General features: G+C 37.5%; 1 protein-coding gene across 1 annotated transcript; it reads right to left on the bottom strand.

Annotated features, from left to right (window-relative positions):
• On the bottom strand, nt 1–26,875 carry lmf2b (lipase maturation factor 2b). Its single transcript, XM_007252360.4, has 14 exons — nt 26,658–26,875; nt 16,398–16,651; nt 13,296–13,324; nt 11,043–11,236; nt 10,711–10,892; nt 9,377–9,506; nt 9,019–9,153; nt 7,694–7,799; nt 7,500–7,596; nt 5,597–5,776; nt 3,536–3,704; nt 2,534–2,645; nt 1,694–1,802; nt 1–862 (listed from the first exon to the last, which is right to left on the bottom strand). The coding sequence occupies exons 1-14, from the start codon at nt 26,749–26,751 to the stop codon at nt 524–526; spliced, it is 2,130 nt and encodes a 709-aa protein (XP_007252422.3). The 5' UTR covers nt 26,752–26,875; the 3' UTR covers nt 1–523.
• Nucleotides 26,876–27,539: the final 664 nt, after the last annotated feature.

The following is a 27,539-nucleotide window of genomic DNA, read 5'->3' as shown; positions in this document are numbered from 1 at the left end:
TTATGAAATCACACTTTTATAGTTGTCAACCGTTTACAATGTGGGACAAAATTATACATCTCAACATCGTTCATTCATTTATGGGACAATTGTTACACAAAACATTTGAGGAAAAAAGTGCTTTTACAAAAGTAACACTTGATTTCAAGCTATTTTTGCAGTTACTTGTGACTTACAGTCAGATAAACAGGGTTAAAGGACATGATCTATTCTCTGAATCATTACAAAAACATGTAACAGTTATCCAAAGATGATGAGCAATTATTATTTAAGACCCTTAGCACATTTGATCACTGAGAAACAGATCTAATCTGACGGACAGAGAGAGAAAGTATGTTGTAAAGATGCAGACAAAAGTAACACCTTGATGATCACAAACAGGACAATAGGAACATAATTTTAATGAATGCAGAAACCGGATGGCAACTGTGGCATTAGATAAACAAATACACAAGAGCAAGATCTTCCCTCATGCCTTCTTTTTCCTGAGAAAGAGAGAGTGGTGGATTGTGGCAGCTGGAGCTCACTTTCTCTTGCGGGGGCTTCTGTCCGACGAGTCCAGCTTTCTCTCTTCGGAGTGATCCTTCTTCCCCCCTCGACTGGGAGCAGGACGGTTTTTCTCAGAGGCTTCAGGAGCCTCTTTAGGTTTCTTACTCTTGTGCTCAGAGGAGGACGGTCTAGGCTTTGGTCCTTTAGAGGTGTGGGTCCGAGAGAAGAGGGATTTCAGGAGGAGGATGGTGGCCACAGTGGCAAACAGGGTTAAAAGCACCAGAGGGCCACAAATTCCCCTCACCTGCCCCCGCAGCACACTCAGGGCCTGGGTTACAGGCGAGTCTGAAATTGGCTGGACTGGGAATTTCTCCTAGACAAATTAACACACAGACACACATAGTCAACGACATATCAAAATCTAAATATTTGAAATGAATTTTACCTTGTAAATTTAATATTATAAAAAAATAATAATAATAATAATAAAATATTAAATTTACAATGTAAAACAAAAACTAATTATTATTATTTTGTAATATTATAAGACTGTATTAAAGCTATACAAGGGACACATCCTGAATAATTATCTATACTTTAGATTCTTTTAAATAGCTCATTTATCTTTGAGGACAGATCTGCACACTCTTGGTATCTTGGTTTAATCTCAGTGTCTTCATGAGGGAGAGTCACCTGGAATAGTTTTCTCACTGTCTTGAAGGAAGGAGTTCCTGGAGGTGCTGAACAATAGTTGCTGCTGCTTTTCCTTCACTCTGAAGCTCCAGCTCATCCCAATTAAATCACCTCAAATCATCATCCGAGTCTCAGTTCATCAGGTTTAGATCAGGGGATTAATTTGGAGGACTAACACTCCTTTTTTTTTTTTTTTTTTTTTTTTTTTTACTGTTTACTATGTAATTTTATATGCATCCCTTAATTGTGTCCATGTCTTTAATATTAATCTACAATGTAGAGAAATACCTGAACCTGGCTGCATAGTAACCTCATCAACAGTTTATTTGATTCTTTGTTCTGATCAACATCAGTTGTAAATAGGGATATATAAATACATTTGCTTTATTTCACTTTAAAAGGTATGGTGTGACGGCAACAATAAAACAAACATCCTACACCCTCCTTAAACAACACAGAAAATTCTCATCAGATTAGAAGGACGATAAAGTCTGTTATGAGCAGATGTTACCTTCAGTCCAGCCTCTTTCAGCAGCCCCTCAAGTGTCTGGTCTCCCAACTGCACTACAGGAAAGAACTCCCTCACATACTGCCTCTTCCACCAGGCCTGCGGATGAGTCCTGATATACAAAACACACAATACAGGAATGTTACAACACACAATACAGGAAGGTTTTGTCGATAAATAGATATAGAGAGATAGATAGAGATAGACAAATCGATAGACAGACAGATTGTTAAATACAAAGATAGATTGATAGATCATTAGATAAATAGATCATTAGATAAATCATTAGATAGAGAAATCATTAGATAGAGAAATCATTAGATAGAGAAATCATTAGATAGATAGATAGATAGATAAATCATTAGATAGATAGATAGATAGATAGATAAATCATTAGATAGATAAATAGATCATTAGATAGATAGATCATTAGATAGATAAATAGATCATTAGATAGATAGATCGTTAGATAGATAAATCGTTAGATAGATAGTTAGATAGATAGATAGATAAATCGTTAGATAGATAGTTAGATGGATAAATCATTAGATAGATAGATAGATAAATCATTAGATAGATAAATCATTAGATAGATAGATCATTAGATAGATAGATAGATAGATAGATAGATAGATATAGAGAAAGATAGATACTGTTAAATACAAAGATAGATTGCTAGATCTTTAAATATATAGATCATTAGATAGAGATAGTTACATAGATAGATAGATAAAGACAGACAGACAGATAAGCATTAATGCAAAAAGAAAATTTATTAACAAAACTAAAATAGTAAAGTCTGTGTTTGCTGGTGATAAAGTTGTGTTGTGGTGTTTAACTCACCCATCCTCAGCGGTCTGGGTGAAGTGATAGTGGTAAACTCTCGCTCTAATGAAAGTGGGAGGAGTTTGGCTGAAGGGGTACTGAGCTTCATCCACCTGCAGCAGATTCACCACTACAATCAATCAAAGAGAGAGAGCGAGAGAGAGAGAGAGAGAGAGAGAGAGAGAGAGAGAGAGAGAGAGAGAGAGAGAGAGAGAGAGAGAGAGAGAGAGAGAGAGAGAGAGAGAGAGAAAGTTAGAGAGCTTTATCACAACAAATCAGACTGTTAGACTGGAGGAGGTTTACATTACTGGATGCTTTTTGTGGATTCTGAGGTGACATTTTATTTATTTTTTGCTTTCTAGTCTTATCTTTTATAAACAATATAAAAAAAAGAAAAAAAAGAAACTATGCTATGGAAAAAAAAAATTCTCTCTCCATTCTTAATCCCATTTTCTTCCAATTTACAACGTCAATCACCCAACCCACTCATTAGGACTCACTAGTAATGCCCAACACCAGGAGGGTGAAGACTAGCACATGCCTCTTCAGACACATAGAAAGTCAGACTCAGCCTCTTTTTGAACTGCTGCTGATGCAGCATTACCGAGTAGCATCACAGCGTACTAGTAAGAAAGCGCAGCGACTCGGTTCTGATACATCAGCTCACAGACGCCTTTGTACTGATCGACATCACCCTGAGAGTGATGAGGGGAAAGAGCACCATCTACTGTACCCACCCAGAGAGAGCAAGGCCAATTGTGCTCTCTCAGGGCTCCGGCAGCTGATGGGAATCTACATGAACAGGATTCAAACCAGCGATCTCCTGATCAGAGAGGGAGCACCTTAGTCCACTGGACCACTCATGGCCCCCTAGACTGTATCTATGTTTAACTATTATTTAATTACAATGGATTCCATAAGGGATGTCGTTGAATAATCAATTTCAGGCCGATACTCAACTATGAATTGAAGTGCATTTTCACTCCTAGTATATTACAACTGCTTAAATATATATCTTACCGTCAGCTTTGCCCTCCAGTAGACTGTTAACTAAGCCCGTAAACCAGGGGTTCTGGTCGTGCTCCCCACGAGCAGCCTCCCACAGAAGCCAGTCTAGCCGAGGCTGGTGGGGCCCAACAACCGGAGGAATCTTGGTCAAACTGTCCGGCTTATACATAAAGCTCAGTTCCTGCAATAGTAAAAATGTGTTAAGTGTGGTAAATAGTGTTCTACCACAAAATTGTTAAAATAAAATGGTTAAATAAAAAGTTGTACATGCACTAAATAGTGTCCTATACAGCTTTACAAAATATTTGTGCATCACAGTATTGCAGTAGCATGTTTGGGAATACTGTATTAATTCTCAAAAACACAGTATTGATTTTGAATTAACAGTAAAGGCAGCAATTCATTTTGTGTTGAGCTTTGACTGCTAGATAGCAATGTTGTACTCTGCTTTCAGATACCTTTGTCTCCTCTTTATTTTATCAATAGGATAGGACAGCTTTACTGAATAACATTAATAAAAAAAAGTATAAACGTACAAAATAAATTAATTAAACAGTTGCAAATTAAAATATTTTTATAGATGGATTTGAAAATAACCACCCCAAAAAAAAAGAAAAGAAATATCGAATACACCATTACAAAACACTAAGCATTTCCTAGTAAAACGTTGTGCATGTCCATTATTTTACACTGGAAGAAACAAAATAGTAAAATAATGTGAATATTGTTTTTAACAAATGGATTTTTAAAATTATAATTTTATTATAAATTTTTAATAAAAATTAAAACCACTTATTACTATTTTACTAACTATATTATAATAAAAATTGGTTTATATAATAAATAAGCTGGATAAATTCGGATAGACTTGAAAATTAATACTGAGTAAAATACCCCCTCAAAAAAAAAAATCTAATAAGCCATTACAAAACATTAAGCATTTTCAGTAAAGCCTTTGTATACACATTACTTTGCACTACTAGAAACAAACTTGTAAAATACTGTGAATATGATTAAATCCCATTTATTAAAATAAATAATAATTAAAAACAGCTGCAAAGCTATTTATCTGCACAGAAAGCATCCCTAGCATATTAAAATAAATACATAGTTTATATAATAAATACATTGTGGATGGAGTGTGTTCTGATTGTATTCTTCTTACTAACATTTCACTTTAATGAACACCACACATTTTTACTGTTTATTATAGTTTCTACTAATGAGAGAACAAAGAGAGAACTTATTGCACAGACACGGAGCAGAGATGCAGCTTGTCTCTGCTTTTGCTCAGTGCTGTTCATCACTGAAATGTACTTGTGGTGGGTTGGTCACATCAAAGAGTGCAGGGAATGCAGCCGGACGTGTTTCTTTTACATTAATATCTACTGCAGATTATACACATCCTACTTATGCTTCTGATATGGCCAGGTTCTAGACAATGAAACACATTATAATACAGGCGTTTCCATTCAATGTATTATAATATGCTGCACAAATATAAAAAAAAAATGCACTGAGATTTTGCAAATTGTAATATTTAAGAAATGTTGTTTTACATCATTGCATTTCTTGTTAAGCAATTGAAACAGGGGGACCTGGCCACAGAGTACAACACTGCTCTCTAGTGGTTAAGGTTTGTACATGATAATCCACATTTAAAATGTTAACTAATAATTAAAAACGTATTCTGCGTTTTTGTTTTTAGAACAGACACTTTTGCTAAACATAACTTAAAATACTTGGATAAGCCAATATTACAGTATTTAATTTTAGTAATGACTTCAACATGAATAGGAATGCATTTATCATCTGCATAATGCATTTATCTATATCCTACAGGAGCTCATATTTAAAACCTGTTGTACCTTTTGTTTAGATGCCTCCAGGGCTCACCTACACAGTGTAACAGGTGCAATTATAAATATTTTAAAATAAAAGTCCTCCCACACAATTCTGCATGAGAGCTTAAAAGCACATGGTGGCTGCTGCTGCTGTTAAAAGTGCTTTAGAATTTATTTTAGCTTCTTCTATCTACTGATATTACTAATACAAAAGTACTAAATCTCTCACCGTCCAGGACTTCTTATCTGTGCTGCCTTCAATGATGATCTCAGGCCGTCCTGCAGGAGGAACCATTCTGTGCTGGATGCCATACGCTCCAACCAGCTGATAATTCTCCACTGTGCTGAAAGCCTTTCTCACTCCGGGTAAGATTTTGCCAGACAATCCTGCCATAGCCGTGTATGGAACCTCAAGGAAGAAAAACACAGAAAGAGACGCATGAAACATGGACCACTGTTTATACAGAAGATGTACCGGTTTGTGAATTAAAGGAGAAATCTAATGTGTAATGGACTTGGGTTGTAGTGAAACAAAATAACGAGTAGGAACTTTTATTGAGTAGTCCACCTCTGTTTGCCTCCAGCATTCTAAAATAGAGTTTTTAGCCAATGCTCCAACAGGCTTACAATGAGCTCCACACCTCATTGGTAGAATTCTGAGGGTCCCGATAGTGCCTTATTTTAAGTGCACAGATGTTTTAAAAAATTAACAAAAACACTGTTTATTCAAACAGAACATTAATGTAGATTTCCAGATTGCAAAATGAACTATGTAGAAATGCATAAATATTGATATAATTTTTAGCAACAGCTGGAATTTAGTTTAGTTTATTTCGGTTTTGCAAAATATAAATACATAAAAAAATAGATAAAGAAAAGGAAGGGAAAAAAAAAGAAAAAAGAAAACATCCTATATCTTGCATCTAAACAAATCAATACAAACCGAAAAGGTATAGGCTGAGGCTTTGGCTTATTTTGCCTACCCTTTTTACCCAACTAATACATATGTTTACGTTACAGTGTAGTGTAGTGACACACAAAAAAAAACACACAAAAAAAAGAAGAAAAAAAAAAAAACATTAATCTTGAATTGTACATTTCCAGTAAGAACTAGTTGAAAGTACTGTGTGAATAAACAGTGTTGTGCAAGTTCTCAGTGCCTCAGGATTCTATCAATGAAGTCTGGAGCTATTTCAAGCCTTTTAAATGAAATAAAAAAATAATATCTTTGCATAGGGAACTCTATCCCCCCCATCACTAGCATTGTAAGTATGTTGGGAGCATCATCTAAAAGCACTATATATCCGAATGCTGATGGAAAACAGAGGTGGGCTATTTACCAAAATTTTGTACTCATTATCATGTTTCACTACACCTATCAAGTCAAATTCCCACCAGAGTTCTCCTTTAAATTCATTTCTATACATTTCTTTTATAAAAATGCAAAAACAAAGAAACACAGACGGCTTTAAAGAAAGGCTTGTGTTTTGACAGATGTTAAAGCGTATGTACAGCCCAGCCGTTGTGGACTCATTAATAATGGAAGCTCATCACAAATGACTTAAAAAAAGAGCTTAAAAAAACAGATCAGGAGTGCACTGCCCTTTTTAGGGGTTCTACTCAGTGATAAAACTCTTATATCCTGACTGCAATTGAAAAAACAGGAGGACCAGTGAGTTTTTTGGCTTTCTCAGACACATGACATCACGTTCAGTAGCTCCTCCATTTCCACTTGCTGTTGTGTTTACGTGGATCCCCGTGGAAACGTGTGCTCAAAGTGTGCTCAAATGTTTTATTAAACATGAGGTGATGAAACTCAGAGATGTGCATCTGGACGGGAATAAAATTACTGGAGGACCAGGGAGTTCGGTAAAAAAAATAATTCAGCCCGTAATTTTCTCAGAGGACGTCTGAGAAAAACACATACTGTACATGGTAGTTATGTACAGGAATAAAATCACAGAGGACCCCCCCAAAAAGAAGAAAATCACCCAAGGACCCCCCTGAGAAACTAATCCCATCCAGATAGAGCTAAAATGCACTCAACCTCTGCACAAGGCTACTCAGGCAGGCTCTACTCTCCTGTATAAAGTGGGTCAGACACAGCTGAATCTTTTTGTGCAGCTACTTACTAGACTGAGTGTGAACACCCCCACAGCAGCAGCAGTAAAGATGGCCCACTGAATGAGAGCCAGGAGCTTGTTCAGAATGCCTCGGGCACACACACATCTGCAACAGAGAACAGCCACATTTACTTAACAACCTCCCCACAAAGAGTTAATAAAAGAGGAAAAGCAGACCAATAAATAAAGCACACAGGTCTTACTTGAGCACAGCAGCTACCACTTCCCACGTCAGGGAGAGCACTCCCACCCAAATGGTCGGAGTCTGAATCTGGCTCAGAAAATTATCAAAGGCCTTGTGACTGAAGTCTGTCAGAGAGAAACAGAAATGATTATATAATTAGTAAATGCATTAAACAAGCAATAAAACAATCAGCAAGTTCATATCACATCTGCAGTGACTGGTTTTAATACTGGGCAGAAAGTGGGGTGAAATGGAACTACATTTATTCCCATTTACTGCAGGATTCATATCTCTACCACTTCGCAGACAACTTCAATTTTACTTTTTTAGTATTTAATTTTTTCTTTTATATTTTTGTAAATTATTATTTCTTGACACTTCTGTTTTTTCCTCTGCACTACTCTCAATCAGAGCCAACGAGGCTAAAGTACAGCCTTCGCACAGCAGGGTTAGCTGTGGAACACAGTTGCAAAATGCCTTATTAAACTTGTTTGTTTGTATTTATTTAGGTATTAAAGCTCCTCTGGCTTGTAGAACTGTGCTGAATTACACGTGTTTGAAAGAAGTTTAATGATTGGTGGTGGAAACAAACATTACATTCATTTGCAGTTGTGAAAGTATTAAAATCTTACAAAATAATAATAATAATAATAATAACTTAAACTGTTTAGCAAAAGCAAATATAGTTAGTGTGTGCCCCATTCCATCCCATCCCATCCCATCCCATCCTAAATGTGCCAAAAGGATACCACGTGCCCCCATAAAAGTATTTTTCCTTCTACAAAACTTGAAAAAAATTAAATAAATAAATAAATGTATATTTGAGTGTGAAAAAAACTTAGTTTTAAGCTTATAAAACCTCAACATAATATAATTAACCTAACATTGATCTAAAATCTATAGAGTACGTAATTAGTGGTGCCCAAACCAGGGACCCCAGGGTCCAGACAGGCAGCGTTCAGGATCACTGATGTAAATTTTTTTCAGACATTTAAACAAAACAAAAAAAAAGGCCCATTTTCACATGCTGAAACATCTTCCCTACATTGTTCTTTCTTTTTTTGTGTGTTGTGTGGAATTATTTTAAAAAAAACTTGCCACAGAAAACAACGTTAATGAAATAGTTACATACAATGTCTCCAAAATTCTCAACAATTTTCAGAATAATTTCAACTTTCCAAAACACAATAAAACCCGGATTTCCTACAAGTATTAGTGAAGAGCTGTGGCACTCCCAACATATACACCTTTAGTATAGTTAAAGCCAAAAACGGCACACAGACTCAATCCAGCACCCAGTGTTTCCCTGATTCACTGTAAATTCATTAATAAATGTTAGCTGACCTGTTTTAGAGGTCACAGTCTTCTTTTCCCAGTTGATCTCCAGTTTGAAAAGAATTATGGCACCAACTACAATAAGAGCGTAGACGGCCAGCTTCACCAGCAAAATCAGAAATGAGCCCAAAAACTGGCCCCAAGCTGAAAAAAAGGGAAAAAAAGGAAAAACAAAATTATGATAACTCTAGGAAGTCTAGAAGGATTTAATTTTTCAGTGGTTTATCAATGTTTTGTATTATTAAACAAATTACACCCACACTCATGATTACAGCTAACCACCACAGTCCGTTTAGTGATCATTGTGCGTAAAATGACTATATTTACAGCAACGTTTTTTTGTAAACATAGAAAGATAAGTTCATACTCTTTGTCTTGGTCTTTTTCTTGTGGATGTTGAACTGCTCATCATCCAACAGAGAAAAGCTTAAAGCAATGGTCAGCAAGTGCAACAGGCTGGAACCACCCAGAAGCATGAGGCACAGCTGGTGAGACACCTAGGAGGAGAACCAATAAATCATTTAAATAAGAATAAGGAGTGTCTGAATTACAAGTAGAGATTAGAGTTTAAATGTCATAAAAGATTCTATTAACTAGGGGTTACACTCGCACTATCAGGTATAACAGGGGTGTCCAAACTACAGCCTGCGGGCCATTTGTGGCCCGTTTCCTTTTTTGGAGCGGCCCGTGAGGTATTTTAGAAATAGAATGAAAGTTGGCCCGCTGTTAAGCAGGTTTTTTATAAGAGAGTGCGCATTTCTAGCGCAGAAAAACAGGGCAAAGAGTCTAAAAGCGGAGAGGGTGTGCATTTCTAGCACAGAAAAACGGGCCAAAGAGTTTAAAAGTTGCCGTAATTAAGGAGTTTAATATTAAGAGACATCATGAAATTAAACATCAATTTGAAAAATCTTAGTTTACACAACTCTGTCAAAAATAAAGAAAGTAAGTCAAGTAAAATGGTGTGTAAATGAAATAATCAGGAAAAAAGTATTATTTAAAGTGGTATATTTCATTATTTGTTTTATTACGGAGTGTGGCACCCCTGAGGTATAATTTTCTGGTAAATTTATGGTTTATTTGCATTATAAGGTGCACTTAAAATCTTTTAATTTTCCCAAAAATCGTCAGCGCGTCTTATAATTCATGGGCCTTACATCACTCTATCAGTTTAGTTCTCCAGCACCAAGCTACCACGCTACGTGCTAGCCCTTTCGTTGCTCAGAGGTAAGTATTAACAGCCTGTAGCCTGCTGCTAACCCCGGCTAGCACTGCTGGAGCAGCACTAGCATGACCCACTAACTGCACTGAGCACTAGCTCTTTCGCCGTTTAGAGGCGAGTATATCAGACTGTAGTCTGTGAGTTTATCGTGTTAAAACAAGCTACATGGGACGAATCGCTAGCTAATATCACCCTGGCTTACTGGAACAATCAGGTTTTCTCAGTGTTGGGCTGTCTGGCTGCATTAGCCTTAAACTCGGCTAGCTTTAGTGTAAATTTAGCACTCTAAGCTTACTAGAAAAAAATGGAAGTGCTTTAACTCACCCAAATAAACAGTTTTAAATACATTTAGTGTACATTTTTCTCTGACCCCTAAAACTGCTGGATTAGGCTTAGAGACCCTAACAACTTAATAATTTAATAAAAATACAGAATTTTTATACTTCACACATACTAGCACAATCAATAACTGAATAACTGACCTGGATATAAAACGCAGAGATTCTCAAACCGCGAATTGGAGCGAAGAACATCAGCAGGGGAACGGCAATCTCCTCTGCCATTATGCAAACTGCACCAAGCCTCGACAGCCAATCAGGGAGCTGGTGGGCGTACCAGGCCAGAGGGGTGGGACTAGCTTGAGTCTCAAAATGCCGACTCAGCGCTGAAACAGAAAGAGTTCGTAGTTTGATGAAAACTTTCCTACCTGGATTTAAAGCTCAGAGCAGGCTAGGAGAAACAATCTGGCTCTTTTCACTGACAGCAGTGAAAGGTCCATATTCATCAGTGAAGACCACAAAAATATCATACACACCTGTGAGGTCCCACCAGGACGGGTCTCCACTGGCCAGCTTGCTCACGCCAGTAGAAAACACCAGCCTAAACAGAAGCCAGCGGGTCAACCAGAAGGTGACAGAATCGTGATGTGCCGCGCTGGAGGATCTTCGGAGGAGGCCGAGGGGGGCTACCAGGACGGCCAGAAACCCCGCCTCCAAAAGCAGACTGTCCCTGAGAGAAAGAGAGATATATAAGCATTCTTTATTTAGTGTGTTTTATACAGGTCAGTGTTTCTCAGCTCTGTTCCAGAACTATTCCAGTCCTGCATACCCATCACTAATTAAATCTTGTTACTAGAGATGGAAAGATCGATCGGCAGTGTATCGGTATCGGCCAATTTTCAGCCAATATACGGTATCATATCGATATATCTCTTAGCCTATCTGATTCAGGAGTTTAGGGTTAAGCAGTAAAGCAGATCTGTGTGTGGATGGCTGGTGAAACTGCTCGCTTACAGGAAGCTGCAGTTCCTCATCCAACCACTAGTCCAACCACTAGGAGCTGCAGCAGCAGCATGAGCCCTGCTGTCTTCACTCGGTCAGAGCTACAGCCCAGCCACGGGCTACAGAGCTCAGCTGAGCCAGTCTGGAGCGTTTTTACAATTTTCTTAAGTTCATCTGTGTAGGAAATAAAAGGTTTTAACCCCACTAACTGGATAATACAGCTCTCTACAGTTCATCTTTCAGCCCAAGCAGCTAACAGCAGCAGTTTAGAGCAGCCGTGATGGAGTCACTGCTCGGATTACATTAAAAATAGGTCAGTTAGCACTGCTAACCTCAGAATTACGCGGTTTAGTGGTTAGACTGTTGAAGGCTACTGAAGAAAATTATTTGTGTAGTAGTTATTGGGGGCAGAAATCAGTAAAGGCTGGTTAGATAAGTGATTCACATCCTCGTCCCTCGCTGCGATAAAACTATGACTAGGCTTTTTCCGTGCTGTACTGTTTATTAACATCATTAAAACAGATTTTGTTCTTTCCAACTATTTGTGAATTTAGTTAAAAGCTCTTACTTAGTAAGTTACTTACTAAAAATATGGATCTTAAATCAGATGCGCACTCTTAATTACAGTTTATGAGGGCAGAGAGTGTCATTAATGGCATTAATGTGGCATTTGGCCCCGCCCAATATCGGTATCGGCGATCGGCCAATCGAGATGAAAGACGGTCAGCGATCAGAATCGGCCCCAAAAACACTGATCGGTCCATCTCTACTTATTACTTCAGTTTGTCTAAAAGTAGCTCCAAACTTTATTGATTGATTTTGCAATTAGTTCCCCTATCCTACCTACTTGTTCCTGCTCGTCAGTCGACTTATCGCAACTAAATTTCGAGAAATTTGCTCCCAGAGAACAATCTGAAGGTACTGTGTGAATTAACAGTGTTTTTAATAAACTAGCTGAAGGTACTGTGTGTACCAATGAAGTGTGGAGCTACTTTGAGCTTGTTGATGGTGTAAAAACATTGATTTCTTTGCATAGGTAAAGAGATGCCCCCATCACTAGCATTTTTAGCCTGTTGGGAGCATCGGCTAAAAGGGCTGTATTTTGGGAGGCTGGGGGTGAACGGTGGTGGGCAATCTGACAAAGGTTTGTATGGATTCATCAGGTTTCATTACACCCAAAGTCAATTTGACATTAGATTTCACCTTTAAAAAAAAGCATGTTCAACTTCAGTTTAATGATGCTGAACCTGAGTGACTAATGCAGCCAAAACAGAACAGTAAAACAGTTGGCAGATATGGATTTGGGCCACTTCACCTACTGTGTGATCGTAGATAAAGATCTGGTCTAAAAGTTGATTTTAAGATAGATAGATAGATAGATACTTTATTGATCCCCGGGGGGAAATTCTTTAATCTAAATTACCAAAGTTTAATTAGACTCCTGAAATGACATGCACTTTCTTATGCAATGAATCAATAAAGCAACACAGGAATGATATCATCTACCAAACACTTATGGTCTGTGTGAAACCAGTCTCAACAGTCAGGGGCATGTGCAGACAGACATGTTATACCTTTTGTCATACACCTGTATGCACACACACAAACACAAACACACACGCACACAGACAGACAGCCTCCGACTGCTGCAGGTGTTCATTATTTGACTTGCAAATAAATAAAATGGATTACCAACATTACAACTGGTTTCTAAAAGCTGGCTGTTGGATGTACCGATGAACTGGGACCAGTTCACAAGTGGACTAGATCAACACTACAGGACTTACCATTCAGAATGAAGAAAGTCTCCCCCAACCTAGAAAAATATGAAACAAAAATAAATAAATCAATAAAAAAAAAAATAATTCATCTATTTATTTTTTACAAGAGATCTACAAATAAGACCACTGACACATAATCTAAACACACACATATATACATATATATACATATACAGTGCTGCTTGAAAGTTTGTGAACTACCCAAACATGGTCATTGTTTTCTAAAGAAGAATTATAATAAGCATATGAAATGAACATCCAAATGCCAAATTGTAAAGCAGACCTTCCAAATAAGGGACACAAAGAAAAAAAGATGTATATTTTCATTATTTATTCAACAAAATTATTTTATCTCTCAAAAAAATGAAAATCTGCCAAGTGCAAAAGTATGTGAACTCTTTTAGTTTGTAGCTTGTTGCACCTCCTTTTGCAGCCATTACTTCAACCAAGCGTCTTCTGTAACCACAAACGAGTGTCTCGCATCTGCTTTTTGGAATTTTTGTCCACTCCTCCTTGCAGAACTCCGCCAGTTGAGTGAGGTTGGAGGGACATCTGGCATGTACCGCCCGCTTCAGATCTTGCCGCAGCATTTCTATGGGATTGAGGTCCGGACTTTGACTGGGCCAATCCAGAGTGCGAATCTTCTTTCTCTTAAGCCATTCCTTGGTATTTTTGCTGGAATGCTTTGGGTCGTTGTTGCATAATCCATTTCCGTCCTAGCTTCAACTCCCTGACTGATGGCAGAAGATTCTGGTCAAGAATTTGTTGATAGCCCTGGGAATTGATGGTTCCCTGGATAATATGGAGTCGTCCAGGTCCGGAGGCAGAAAAGCAGGCCCAGACTTTAACATTTCCACCACCATGCTTCACTGTTGGGAGGAGGTTCTTCTCTTTAAATGCAGTGTTGACTTTTCTCCAAACATGGCGCCTGTGATTGTGGCCAAATAATTCAAGTTTGGACTCATCCGTCCAGAGAATGGACTTCCAGAAATCCTCTGGTTTGTCCAAGTGCTCTCTGGCAAAGTTTAAACGGGCAACTTTGTTCTTTTTTGAGAGCAAAGGCTTCCTTCTAGCAACTCTCCCATGAATGCCATGTTTATTGATATTTCGCCTGATTGTAGACGCATGTACATTTATCCCAGATGCTGACAGAGAGGTCTGCAACTCTCTGGAGGTAATGCGTGGGTTGGCCTTTACCTGCATTATTATTTTTCTGGTGCTTCTTGGTGTAAGTTTGGATGGCCGTCCACTTCTAGGCAGAGTTGCGGTGATGCTGAGTGCCCTCCATTTGTAAATGATTTGTCTTATAGTGGATGGATGAAGCTGGAATCTTTTGGAGATTGTCTTGTAGCTTTCCCCAGACTGATGGGCTGTCACCACCTTCTTTCTGATGTCCTCAGATGTCTCCTTTCCTCTCGGCATAGTCGATCTGTTCTTTATAACTTGACACAACAGTGGTTTGGTTGGTTTCCTCTCCCTTTTAACCAGTGTGGCTCAAAACCTTTCCCAAGGATGTCTCATTTGATTGGTCTGCTTAATTGATTACTAGAGCACTCACATGTGTTTCACCTGAGTCTTTTACCTAATTGACTTTACCAGTGCAGCTGTGGTTCATTTACTTTTGCACATGCTCTGATTTCATGTTTCATGTAGTCTGCTTGCAACTCACACAGTTCCCTCAAAATGGGTAAACGGAATCGATAAACATAAACCTAACATTTCATATACAAAAACCGGTGATGATAAAATAAGAGAATCATGGTAAAACAAAAGAAAAATCTAAACCACTCAACTAGTTCACAAACTTTCAAGCAGCACTGTATATGTATATATGAGGAGGGAAAAAGCAAAAATAGTGACAGACAACAAGCTGGTGTCACTGTTTTGCATACTCTATTGCAAACACCATCAAAACAAGGTGATTCCAATCTCTAAAGCCAAGAAAATGTTCAAATACTGTACTTGTTCCAGTTGCTTTTTTTTTTATCTTTTATTTTTAGTGCTTTGAAAATACTGGAAACAGACCACAGGTTTTCCCTAAACCAACAAGTTACTGTATCCAATTTTGTAAATTCATAGCATTTATCTCATCTGTGTTTCCACAAATAATCACACAGCTCAACTAGAACCGTCACAATAACTTCAATATCGATTTATCATACAATAAATGAACATGACCTCAATCATTTTTGTTATAATAATTGTGATGTATGTTTGTTCACATATATAACAGTAAACAGTATTTAAGCCAATCATGCTTCAATAACTCCAGATGACTCCATACACACAGTGTGGACTAAAGTAGGTGAAGAAATAAGTATATAAATCCCAAGCTAATAATAATTAATGATTCATTTAAATTTTGTTGACGTTAAGACGTGTATAATTGCTTTTATGCTATTCTGTTATCATTATGTTTGTTGCATTTAATAACCTTAAAATTATAAACAAATATCATGTATTGTAATTATTTCTGGGACAATATATAGTCAACAAAAAAATCATATCGTGACAGGCCTAAGCCTAACACATAGTATGTTAGGTACACAGAAGCCTGTAAATCAGACTACACAGTATATACTAAATTAAAATGAAATTATATCAAACGGCCCTGCGATGGATTGGCGGCCTGTCCAGGGTGTATCCTGCCTTCCGCCCGATGCCGGCTGGGATAGGCTCCAGCACCCCCCCGCGACCCTTAATGGATGAAGCGGTTGATAATGACTTGACTTGACTTATATCAAACCATATGAGAAAGACAGATAGGATATATGAAAGAGGCGGCTACACAGACACACATACACAGACAGACACAGACAGACAGACAGACAGACACAGACAGACAGACACAGACAGACAGACAGACAGACAGACAGACACAGACAGACAGACAGACAGACACAGACAGACAGACACAGACAGACAGACAGACAGACAGACAGACACAGACAGACACAGACAGACACAGACACAGACACAGAGGTCATGCTGTTAGCTGTGAGGCTTTATCCTGAGTATCCTTTGATTATCAGGGCATTACTGCCTAATTTTCAAATGTTGATGGTTTGATACCATAAAATACAAGGAAACACACAGACTGATACTCACAGTGTAGAGGGAAAGATAAAGAGCCCAGAGGCAGAGGTAGACCACGCTGTCTCTGAGTGCTCCTATCAGCACAGCTCCCAGACTCAGCAGAACCCCCAGCAGGCAGATGATTTCCAGGCATTGCTGGGGCCCGAGGCCCAGGGTGGGACCCAGCCAGAGAAGGGACGGGGCGGCCTGCAGCTGCTCCAGCAGAGGACTCTGCACACGGGGCATCGAGAGACGCACAGGCACTACGCCCTCATCCCCATACAGACCTGCACTCAAACACACACAAACACAGCTTTAATTACACTGAACACAGCGAAAACACCTGCTTATTACACTAACCGAAAAGTTCCATACAGTCATCTAAACACACTTTTTAGGAAGGGGGGTTGAGAGTGTCCGACAAGCATTGGAGTGGACAGATGGGAAGGACAGACATTATATTATAATGTGTATATTTTTTCCCTATCTACTAGTGCACAGTAATAAAATCAAAAAGAGAAGATATTTCAGGAGCAAGGAAAAGCCTTGACATTTTTGTTTAAAATGTGTGCTCTGGAAAAAAAATAAGAGACCACTTAAAAAGGATGAGTTTCTTTGATTTTACCAAACTGAAAACCTCTGGAATATAATCAAGAGGAAGATGGAAGATCACAAGCTTGAATGTTTGCGCCAGGAGTAAAGGCATAAAGTTATTCAAAAGCAGTGTCCAAGACTGGTGGAGGAGAACATGTCAAGATGCATAAAAACTGTGATTAAAAACCAGGGTTTATGAATATGAACTTGTTTTCTTCACATTATTTGAGGTCTGAAAGGTCTGCATCTTTTTTGTTATTTATAGAATAAAACAACAATGTCCATTTTTCTCAAACATATACATGTTAAAAACAAAATCAAAGAAACTGATATAAAAACTAAAGTGGTCTCTTATTTTTTTTCCAGAGCACTAAATATATAAAAAAAGAAGAGCCTGATTTCTGAGTACAGAGCTGAGTATTGCACTCTACTTTTAAGAGGGGTATCCAGTTAGTTGTAGCAAGTCTTTTTTCTGCCTACCCCAGGAGACCTCATTTTACACATTCTACAAACAAGTGTTTGACTAAAAAGAGCTTGAGTAAAAATCCCTGCGTGTGTTGAAAATTAGTTTGTGCTGCCGAGTGAAGCTAGCGGTTGAAGTAGGAACTACAGCAACTTGTGATCTTGCAGGGAACTGCAGCAGCTTGCAAAATATGGATCATGTGATCTGACCAGCTCCAAGTATCAGCTTGATCAGCTTGAAATATTGTGATATTTTTTTAGGGCCATATCGCCCACCCCTTTTGGAAATAAATGCATATATTTGCATAGCAACTAAAGCAACAGTACGGTCATGTTCAGTATACCGATTACAAAGACAGTGTATTAGGATTAACTACATGATGCATGTGTGTATTTACTGAGGCTGTGAGAAAAAGCACACATACAGGACTCATCACACACTGTGCGCACTGTATAACAGCATAGAGATCAGGGGTCAGTTGTATGAAAACAGATGGCAGAGCATATTTTTGAGGGTTGCATATTTCTAGTGATGATTCAGGTTATAAGTCACTAAAAAAAAAAAAAAAAAAGAAGGGGGAGGAAGTATTCCTCCACATTTTGGCGACAGAGCCTGCCGCTGCAGGAGTGAACCTTTTATGGCGAGTGTGTTTGGTAGCGTGGTACTGTTGCTCCAACATGCTGTATATTGTGCCAAAGCCAACGTGTGAGTCATGGCATTTTCATTCACTTCCCTCTCTTTCTCTCTCTCTCTCTCTCAGACCTATTCTCTCCCTCCCTCCCTCTCCCCCATTCTCTGGCACAGGATCTCACTCTGCCTTAAGCTACTCCGCCCAAGCAAGAGAAACCTACATTATAATCAGAGCGGAAGACTTTCAGCCCTCAGAAGAATGTAGCTGTAATTGTACAGCATGCACTGGAATACTCAAACTCTATTAAGAGGTCAGACTACTTGACTGCTGGGATGGCAATGATTTTTCCCACAGCAGCTTCAGGATTACACATCAGAGGTGTAAAATACAGTTTTTTTTTATGTTACAATTAATTTATGCAATAATACACAAAAGAGAGAATGAGAGAGAGAGAGAGAGAGAGAGAGCAAGCTATAATGTAAGACACAGGCACTGTTGTTCTGCAGGCTGCATGACAGAAATCAGTCCACCAGGGCCAAAAGCAAAAAGCAATATTACAGGTTATATTAATCCCATCGATACTAGGGCTGTGTACTGGCAGGAACCTGGTGATTTATTTTAATACGCAATATGATACAAGGGTTCAGCTTCAACATTTCACAATATACCGTGATACTATTTGTAAAGCTATATATTATTGAGATTGTTCAAATAGAATTTTAGGAAAACTCATGATGCACACATTAAAATTGTACTTTTCATACAATTAGAAAAGTAGGATCTAATAACCGTACAACACTGGACTCCACAAACCTTCCACCAATCTTTACACACACATAATATAGTTTAAAAAAAATCCATAATAGATACAATACTGTATATAGTAATATACTGAGATGTATAGTAACTACTGTACTTATTGGCATCCCAGCAATCAAATTCAAAGCTCTTACAATAGTCTACAAGGTGATGACAGAACAGGCTCCTTCCTACCTGCACTGATCACTCCTGAAGGCTTACGCTACCTCCCGGCCGCTGCGCTCCTCCAATGAACAAAGATTCACACGAAGCAATCCAGATGTTCTCATACAGAGTTCCCCAATGGTGGAACAAACTACCTTCCACTACCAGATCAGGAGAATCTCTCGTTATCTTTAATAAACTCCTTTAGACAGAGCTCTTCAAAGAGCTCTTACTCTCCTAACACCTCTAACTAACTACCTTCCACTACCAGATCAGGAGCGTCACTTGCTATCTTTAATAAACTCCTGAAGACAGAGCTCTTCAAAGAGCACTTACTCTCCTAACACCTCTAACTAACTACCTTCTACTACCAGATCAGGAGAATCTCTCGCTATCTTTAATAAACTCCTGAAGACAGAGAGAGCTCTTCAAAGAGCACTTACTCTAACACCTCTAACTAACTACCTTGTACTGCCAGATCAGGTGCGTCCCTCACCATCTTTAATAAACTCCTGAAGACAGAGCTCTTCAAAGAGCACTTACTCTCCTAACACTTCTAACTACTTCTAATCTCTTTTCCTTCTTCACTCCTCTATCCCATTATTTTCCTTCGACCTCCTTTAGGCCCTATCTAATGGTGTTTTACTTTTAACTTCTATTACTTTTGTACTTCACTATTGTAAGTCGCTTTGGACAAAATTGTCTGCCAAATGTAATGTAACGTAATGTAATGTAACTTAAGTACTAAAATGCTAAAATCTGTATCTACTGGAGTTATTTTTACTCCTACTTCGAATTTAATACAATTAAAATTACAATTTTTCAATTACAAAAATGTTAAGAATCATTTCAAACTGGGTCATCATTCATTTCCATAAGTGATTACTCCAGTAGTTATTTAAATGTAGTAAAAGGCACTAATGTATAGAGGTGTGCCAAAAAATCGATTCACATAAGAATCTTGATTCTCATTTACTACGATTCAGAATCGATTTAAAATGTCCCAAAATCGATTCTGAGGGGCGGGTTTTAGACTGATTTTGGGCTGGGTATTTTTGTTGGACCTGGCAACCCTGGGGATAGCGCTTGTCCTTTCAAACGGAGATCTTCCAGACACACACAGAGCGTAGGTGTTTGAGAATCACCGGTAAGATGGCAGAACAAGCACTATACTACCTTAGATTAACGTGTAGTTTCAATGTTTTATGGCAGAATGCTTCATAACAAGCATAAAAAAGATCGCTAGTAGTTAGTTTCAGTAACTGTTAGCTAGCTAACTAGCTAACTTTCCAGTTCCACCTTAAATAACGCTACAGGTGGCAGCGGGCTGCAGCATTTAAGGCGGAACGGAAAAATAACAATAAGCTAATCAGAGCTAATTTCAGCTCCTCATCACAGAGGAATTAAGGAATGGACAATATGAATTAATTTCTCCACCTCCTGCCCCCTTTCTGAAGAAATACAACGACCTTAAATTAACTAGTTAATCAGCAGCTGCTCCTGAACTTTAGCGCTCCACTGCTATCATCACATCAGCCCAGCAGCGTCACCTACACACCACCGCTAGTAGCCTGGTAATAAAGCAGTGTTATTTATTATTTATTTATTGTTCATTAACGTCATTGTGATATCCCAGTGATTCCTCTGTCACTGAGGACCCACATTCCTGCACATTTTATTGTTTTTGTAACACATTACCTGCTTCAGGACCAGTGTATATTTTGGAGGCTTTTTTCAATGAGATTCATAAGCCAGAAGCAGAAATTTTTATAAATCAAATCGTTTTGAATCAAAAATCGATTTTGAATCGAATCGTGGCCCCCAAAATCGAAATCGAATCGAATCGTGAGATAGTAAACGATTCCCACCCCTACTAATGTAAAATATAATTTATTTTGGCAGCCCTTATCTAATTATACCCATGCTACGTTGTGTGTGTAATTTTTTGTAATAAAGTAATGAAAATGTGTTTCTCACAATGTAATAATAATAATAATAATAATAATTATAAGTAATGTTAAATTATTAGATTTAAACCACATTTTTTAAAATTCATTACATCATTTTCAAAAGTGCTTGTTTGATGCAAGTTTATAGTCTAATGCAAAAGTTTGGGCACTATGTGAAATAGAATTGATTTCATCATTTCTAAAACCAAAGCAGTTGAAATGTTACCTTTAAGCCAGGGATGGGCAACTTCCATGATGGAGAGGGCCACATTTTTTTCAGCATGACCATTGGAGGGCCACATGACCTCGCACTTCAAATAATTGAATATGAAAAACGCTACAAATGATTTTCAATAAGAACAAATTTTATATGAATTTATATCTATGTTTACAGCGCCAACATTTATCAACAACTATGTTCTGCATATTAATGCATTTTAATACGGCAAAAGACAAACCGTTTGCTTAACAAAAGTGCAAAAAGGAAGTCCTTCATATCAAAGAACAAAAAGTTTGCTTAAAAAACTGATTGCAAATACAGTAGTTCCTCTGTGTAAAATAAGTTCATTATAACAAGTCCTTCATAAGCAACATAGACAAAACAATTGCTTATAAAAGTGCAAAAGGCATTTGAACTTATTTATAACAAAGAACAAAAAAGATTTAAAAACTGATTGCAAATAGCTCATTCAATAATAGCAGAAAACTAGACCACAGAGCGCCCGTGCCCGCTATTGTTTGTCAAAAGTAGAATTACATTATTTTTTTTATTATTATTTTTTTTTATTATGAAATTATGAAATTATTTTTGTTCTATTCGCGGGCCGCACTGAGTGATGACGAGGGCCGTGTGCGGCCCCCGGGCCGCCAGTTGCCCATCCCTGCTTTAAGCTGATGCCTCGTGATGCATTATTTTATTCCTAACACCCACATAAACAATTAAAAAAACTGCCCAGAACACCAGAACTAACAACTATTTGAACCAGGCTGTCCACAGAGATCACAGGTGAGCTGACAGGTGAGCATGTGTAAAGTTCAAAGAGCATAAATCAGTCCTACACCACGTCTGACGTATTAAAATTCAATAATTTACTGCAAAGCTAACGCAAACCGCCCTGAACTTCCTCTTAAAAACAAGTAAATCCAGATTCGTTTTTTGATTTCCTTTTTCATAACAACCAACTGACAAAGATGTAAAGCTGTGTAAAGCAAACAGGAATGGCAACCTCCCCAACGTACGAGTGAGGTACTGTAAATCTGGGTCACTGTTACATCCTTGTGCACGCTCACAGCAACCAGCCCCAGGCAAGCACGGCTAAGCTATGGAAATGAATTCAGTTGTTTGTAGTCCTCCCACACAAAAAATAACCCAAATTGGTGTATATATATATATATATATATATATATATATATATATATATATATATATATATATATATATATATATATATATATATATATATATAAATAAAGTGTATGTGTAAATTGGTGTGTGTATATATATATATATATATATATATATATATATATATATATATATATATATAATAAAGTGTATATGTGCAGAATAATTAAATGTAATTAAATATTCATATGTATGCAATACTAATTTTATTAAATATTGTATTGTGCTCTACTAGAGATAAAGTGCAAGACTAAGGAACTATAACAGAAAGCACAGATATTGTTTAGAGAATATATATACGACTAATGATCTACTGTTTATAGAGGAGCCAAAACTTTATTCTTGCACTTTTATTCAAAATGTGCTTTTATTGTGATAGTAAGTATGATTAATCCTGTTTCACTGGAGTGCAAAGGCTGGACAAAATGAACAAAATTTATATTACAATATATACGGGTGTGCGATATGGACGTTAAATAATAATCATAATATTTCATCATATTTGATATGCGTAATAATAAATGTATTATTGCATACAATATGATATTTCACACCCCTAATTGAGAAATAATAGAAAAAAAAATATTAACATTTTTTTTTATCAGATTTTAAACAGAAGTCAATGATCCAGACTGTCATGACACTAATAATGCACTCCAAATATCTCCATATATCCAGGATTAAAGTAAAATAAATGATACTGGACAGATTATAATCTGTCTCTAGTAGATATATAATGGGAAATAAGACCAGTTTAATTTTTTTCTTTTGCTAAAAACAGCAAAAAAGTAGTAATTTATGGGATAATTAGGGGTGGGTGATATGGCATGATATAATATTGTTCACAATAGTCAAAAATGTTGGTGATATTATTAATATTAATAGTATAATAGATATTAATAGTATATACGATACAATATATGGAACATCCCTAACAATATATTACTTAATTTTAGTTATCAATATGAAAAATATGAATGCCAAAAACAGCCAGGAACACACAATTAACAGATGTGTACCTACAACTTTTAAAAATGAAGTGACAGGTGCTGGAAATAATATAAACTGAACTATATAATAATGCGAACCATTGTAATCATAGCAAAATTCATATTTCAAACACTCAAACAGAGCTTTGTATTTGTTACAGATACATGGACATCATCTCAATGACGTTTGCCGACATCTATATTGTTTTGTTAGTGTTAACTTATCTGCTCTGTCAGAGACAAGGACAAGTCTGTGAGCAAACAGTGATATCTATTCTATTCTATAGGAAATAATTGCAGTGTGTGCAATGATGTGGTGGTGGTGGATGATCCCCATGTGATCTGGGGATTAACTGTCAAAGTTTATAGTTAATAGTGTGGAATATAATTTTACTGCTGCTGTAGACTTTCATACTATTTTGCATGCATATTATTAAAATCCATAAACACTTCTATTGACAATAATATTGTATCTGTCAACTATTTAAGCAATTTATTGTCAAAAATAAGTCATATGCAATTAATTAAAAAGGCCAGTTCAGTTTTTTTAACCAAGCATTATAATAAGTAAGAACATTATAACGTACAGGCATTTTTTTAATTGTTTAAAGGTTCGGCTTAAATATTATTAAACCACTTGCGCAATTTTACAAGCATTCCAGCATTGCAGGAACAAACAAAGAGTTTATACGGTCTATTGTTTATATAACTTTGTTGTTTAGTCTCTGGAGCAAATTATAAAAATCACTGTTACACTTTGTTCAGTTGTTTATAGATCATACAATACCAGCATACATTAACCTAATCTACAGGTTTATGAACGAAAAAAAATAATTATATACACATTTATTTCAGATTAGCCATGCTGAACCCACAGCTAGATAAGTGTATATCATATACCATTTTTTAAAACATAGATTATAGATATAATGTAACCCAGACAGCAAATGAATCATAGCCCAGATATGGCCCACATTTATACCTTCGTCTGGTCCACATACTACCGTGGACAGACAGCAATATCTTAGTCCAGGTCTGGCTGCCAGAACACAGCCACAACTGACATATTTGGACCATGAAAGCTTGCATGTAGGCCACATGTGGCTCACAGTTCAAATACCACTATAAACCATAATTGTGGCTACCAGAGCTGGGCCAGAATTGGCACACAACACATTTTCTGTTGCCATATGTGACTCATATGCACCTGAACTTGGCCATGGATGATCCGAAATCATGTCTTGACCAAGCTCTACAATGACAAATTTACAATGGCATAATTAGGCCAGTTATGGCCTCCAAAATACTGTACAAGTTTAAGTTCAAATACCACCATTAACCACAACTGTGGCTGCTAGAGCTGGGCCAATTTCCAAATTGGCAACTTTAACTACAGAAGAAAAAAAATAACCTCAATAAGTTCCAATGGAAATTAGCTTCAGCTAATATACTTGGGTCTGCATAACCTCAAAGCAAATGCTGCCCAATGTATGGGTCAAGAATATAAATGCTATTGTAAACCATAAATATGTCAGCTGCAGCAGTTACCATATCTTACCCATAACAACCTAAACTCATTCATGCATTGCCTGTAATCATGTGCTGTAAGGGAAAACCTGAGTTCCAGTGGAAGTCAGACACAACTGGCTTAGTTGGGCCTGTTATGACCCAAAACAACTACTGTACAAAAAATTCAACTAATAGATTACATGTGGGCACAGACTGTGGCTATATAAGTACCATAACTTGGCCATGAATGGCCTAGAATGACATACTGGAACAAAAAAGGAAACCAGTTATATATTTACCTATATTTATATTTCGTGTCATTTTGAGATGCTAAGTGCTTTTAAAGATACTAAGACACTATTTGAGACAAAACGTCATTATTTTGAGATACTAAATTGCTATTGTGAAATAATAAGTGATTCATTTTGGAAATACTATTTAGATACTACGCTACTATTTTTGAATGAGATTCTAAATCATTATTTTGAGATACTGAGCCGGTATTTTGAGATAAGCGATTATTTTTAAATACTTAATGATTTTTTTTTAGATACTAAGCGATTATTTTAAAATACTAAGTCCTTATTGTGAAATACTAAGATTATTTTGAAGACATACATTATTTTTTGTGAGATATTACAATTTATTTTGAGATACTAAGTGATTTAGATACTAAGTCACTATTTTTAAGATAAGTGACTATTTACAGAAACTAAGCGATTGAGATACTAAATCTACTTAAGACTCTAAGTGATTATTTTTAGGTACTAAGCCATTATGTTAAGATACTAAGTGAATATTGTGAAATACTAAGTGATTATTTTAAAGTGATACATTATTATTTGAGACACTACGTCATTATTTTGAGATACGAAGTGATTGTTTTTGAGGTACTCTAACATTGTCATTATTTTTAAGACATTCTCACTATTTGAGAAATTGAGAAAATTAGCCATTTTAAAGATGCTGTTTGCATTTTTTTTAAACATTTCCTTATTATATTATTTATTTTATTATAATGGGCTTTAGTGATCCCCAGGCTCAGTTTTGTGTGTAGAGTAGTACAGTTTAGTATAGTGTAGTGTGGAGGTATGTGTGGATGGGGAAGTTGGAGGAGGGGGAGGCTCGGCTATAAACGTGGACTTGGGGAGTGATGACGGGTCACTCGCGCGCGCGCACGTGCTGGAAGGAGATGCTGAGCCTGAGCTCGAGCTCCCCCCCTCCCTCTTTTCCTCCTTACGTTTACTCCCTGCTTTAGGGAAATTTGAAGTAGTGAATCAACTTTGCTTTTGTTTAACTAAAGAACTGCTCCAGCACCACTACTATCGCTTTCGGTCAGCAGCCACAGCTGTGCGTTTTTCTAGTTAACTAAATACACCTCCAACACAGGGTCTGGCTATAAGTGAGTGTGTGTGTGTGTGTGTGTGTGTGTGAATGAGTGAGCTAACTAAACTACCAGATGGCACCAGTTTGAGCGCTGAGCGCGCGCGGCTGCCACGAGACAGAAACAGAAAGAAGTGCACGAGCTTCAGCATTCAGCTGCTGCAGAGCTCCAGTCCTGCCCGGACCCTGCTGCCCCTGCAGCAGGCTGATGAACTGGGTCAGCAGGGCTGGATGCACATGGTGCTGCTGGATGGTGGCGGTTATTCCGCAGCGCTGCTGGACAGTCTGTGTGTGTTTATGGGGAAGTTTAATGCAAGGCTGGCTATAAGCGCCGCGCCCAAGCTCCACCAGCTAACTAACTACCGCCCTGTGAAATAAGCTCAGCTTAGCTAAGCGTCACTTCCTACCTGGTATCTGGATGTATATGGATGCAAACGCGAACAAATACACCGCCGCCATGCTCCACAAAAACATCCGCGCCGGAGTCCGGGCTTCCCCCATGTTTCCAGACTTTATTCCGAGGAACCGCGCGACACTTTTCTCCCGGAGAGCCGAGGAACTGAGCGCGTGAGCGGGAGTTTGAGCTGCGAGGGGGGAAAAGGCCAGTGGGAAGAGAGGGGCGGGGTTTATCCCGCACATGGAGCACATGCGTGAAGAAGGCCCGCCCGAGAAACGAAAGCAGCAGAGAATCGCTACAGAGGAGAAGACACATTTCATATCTGACCTTACTGGTATACTCGCTTTTTGAATGCATAAAAAGTAATTAAAAAAACAGAAACCCTGATACATTTTCATACGTTCAGATACTAAGTCGTTATTGTGAAATACTAAGTTAATTATTTAAAAGAGATCCTACTCTTTTATTTTGTGAGATAATAATGCTACCTTCATGTCGTGTATGGTAGCACATGAACGCCACCACACACTGCTTTTACAATAAATGGTAAAATATTTGAGGTTATTAGCAATAGTTTTAAGCTGTACATGCTGTTCTTGAGTTTAATTTTGAGGGCAACTTTCACTAAGGTTATTAAGGAATTGCAACAAATTAGAAGGACCCAAAACGTGTTGCTTCGTGCAAATATATTGATTTTATGCGCTGAGATAGTAGAGATAGTAGGTCATTATTTTTTAGACAATAAGTAATTTTGAATATGCTGTTTGCTTGGGTAAGTAAAAAAATGAGATTAATAATAAAAAATCCAACGTGTATCTTTTTCCTTATTCTTATTATGAAAACAGTACAAAAAAGTTAAAAATCTGCGTTTTGTAGCAAGTTAGAAAAAACC

This window comes from Astyanax mexicanus, chromosome 2 (genome assembly GCF_023375975.1).
Source record: "Astyanax mexicanus isolate ESR-SI-001 chromosome 2, AstMex3_surface, whole genome shotgun sequence".
NCBI lineage: Eukaryota > Metazoa > Chordata > Actinopteri > Characiformes > Acestrorhamphidae > Astyanax > Astyanax mexicanus.
Note: the sequence above shows the minus strand (reverse complement) of the source record. Positions and strands in the feature narration are given on the sequence as shown.

Bases quoted from the DNA above. Each gene is read 5' to 3' on its own strand.
- lmf2b (XM_007252360.4), bottom strand. From the start codon at position 26,751: ATGGGGGAAGCCCGGACTCCGGCGCGGATGTTTTTGTGGAGCATGGCG. The intron at 11,237-13,295 runs GTAAGTCCTGTA...TCTTTCTCTCAG, and splicing joins GACTTTCTTCATTCTGAATG to GGACAGTCTGCTTTTGGAGG. The intron at 1,803-2,533 runs GTGAGTTAAACA...TTTGTATATCAG, and splicing joins ACCCAGACCGCTGAGGATGG to GACTCATCCGCAGGCCTGGT.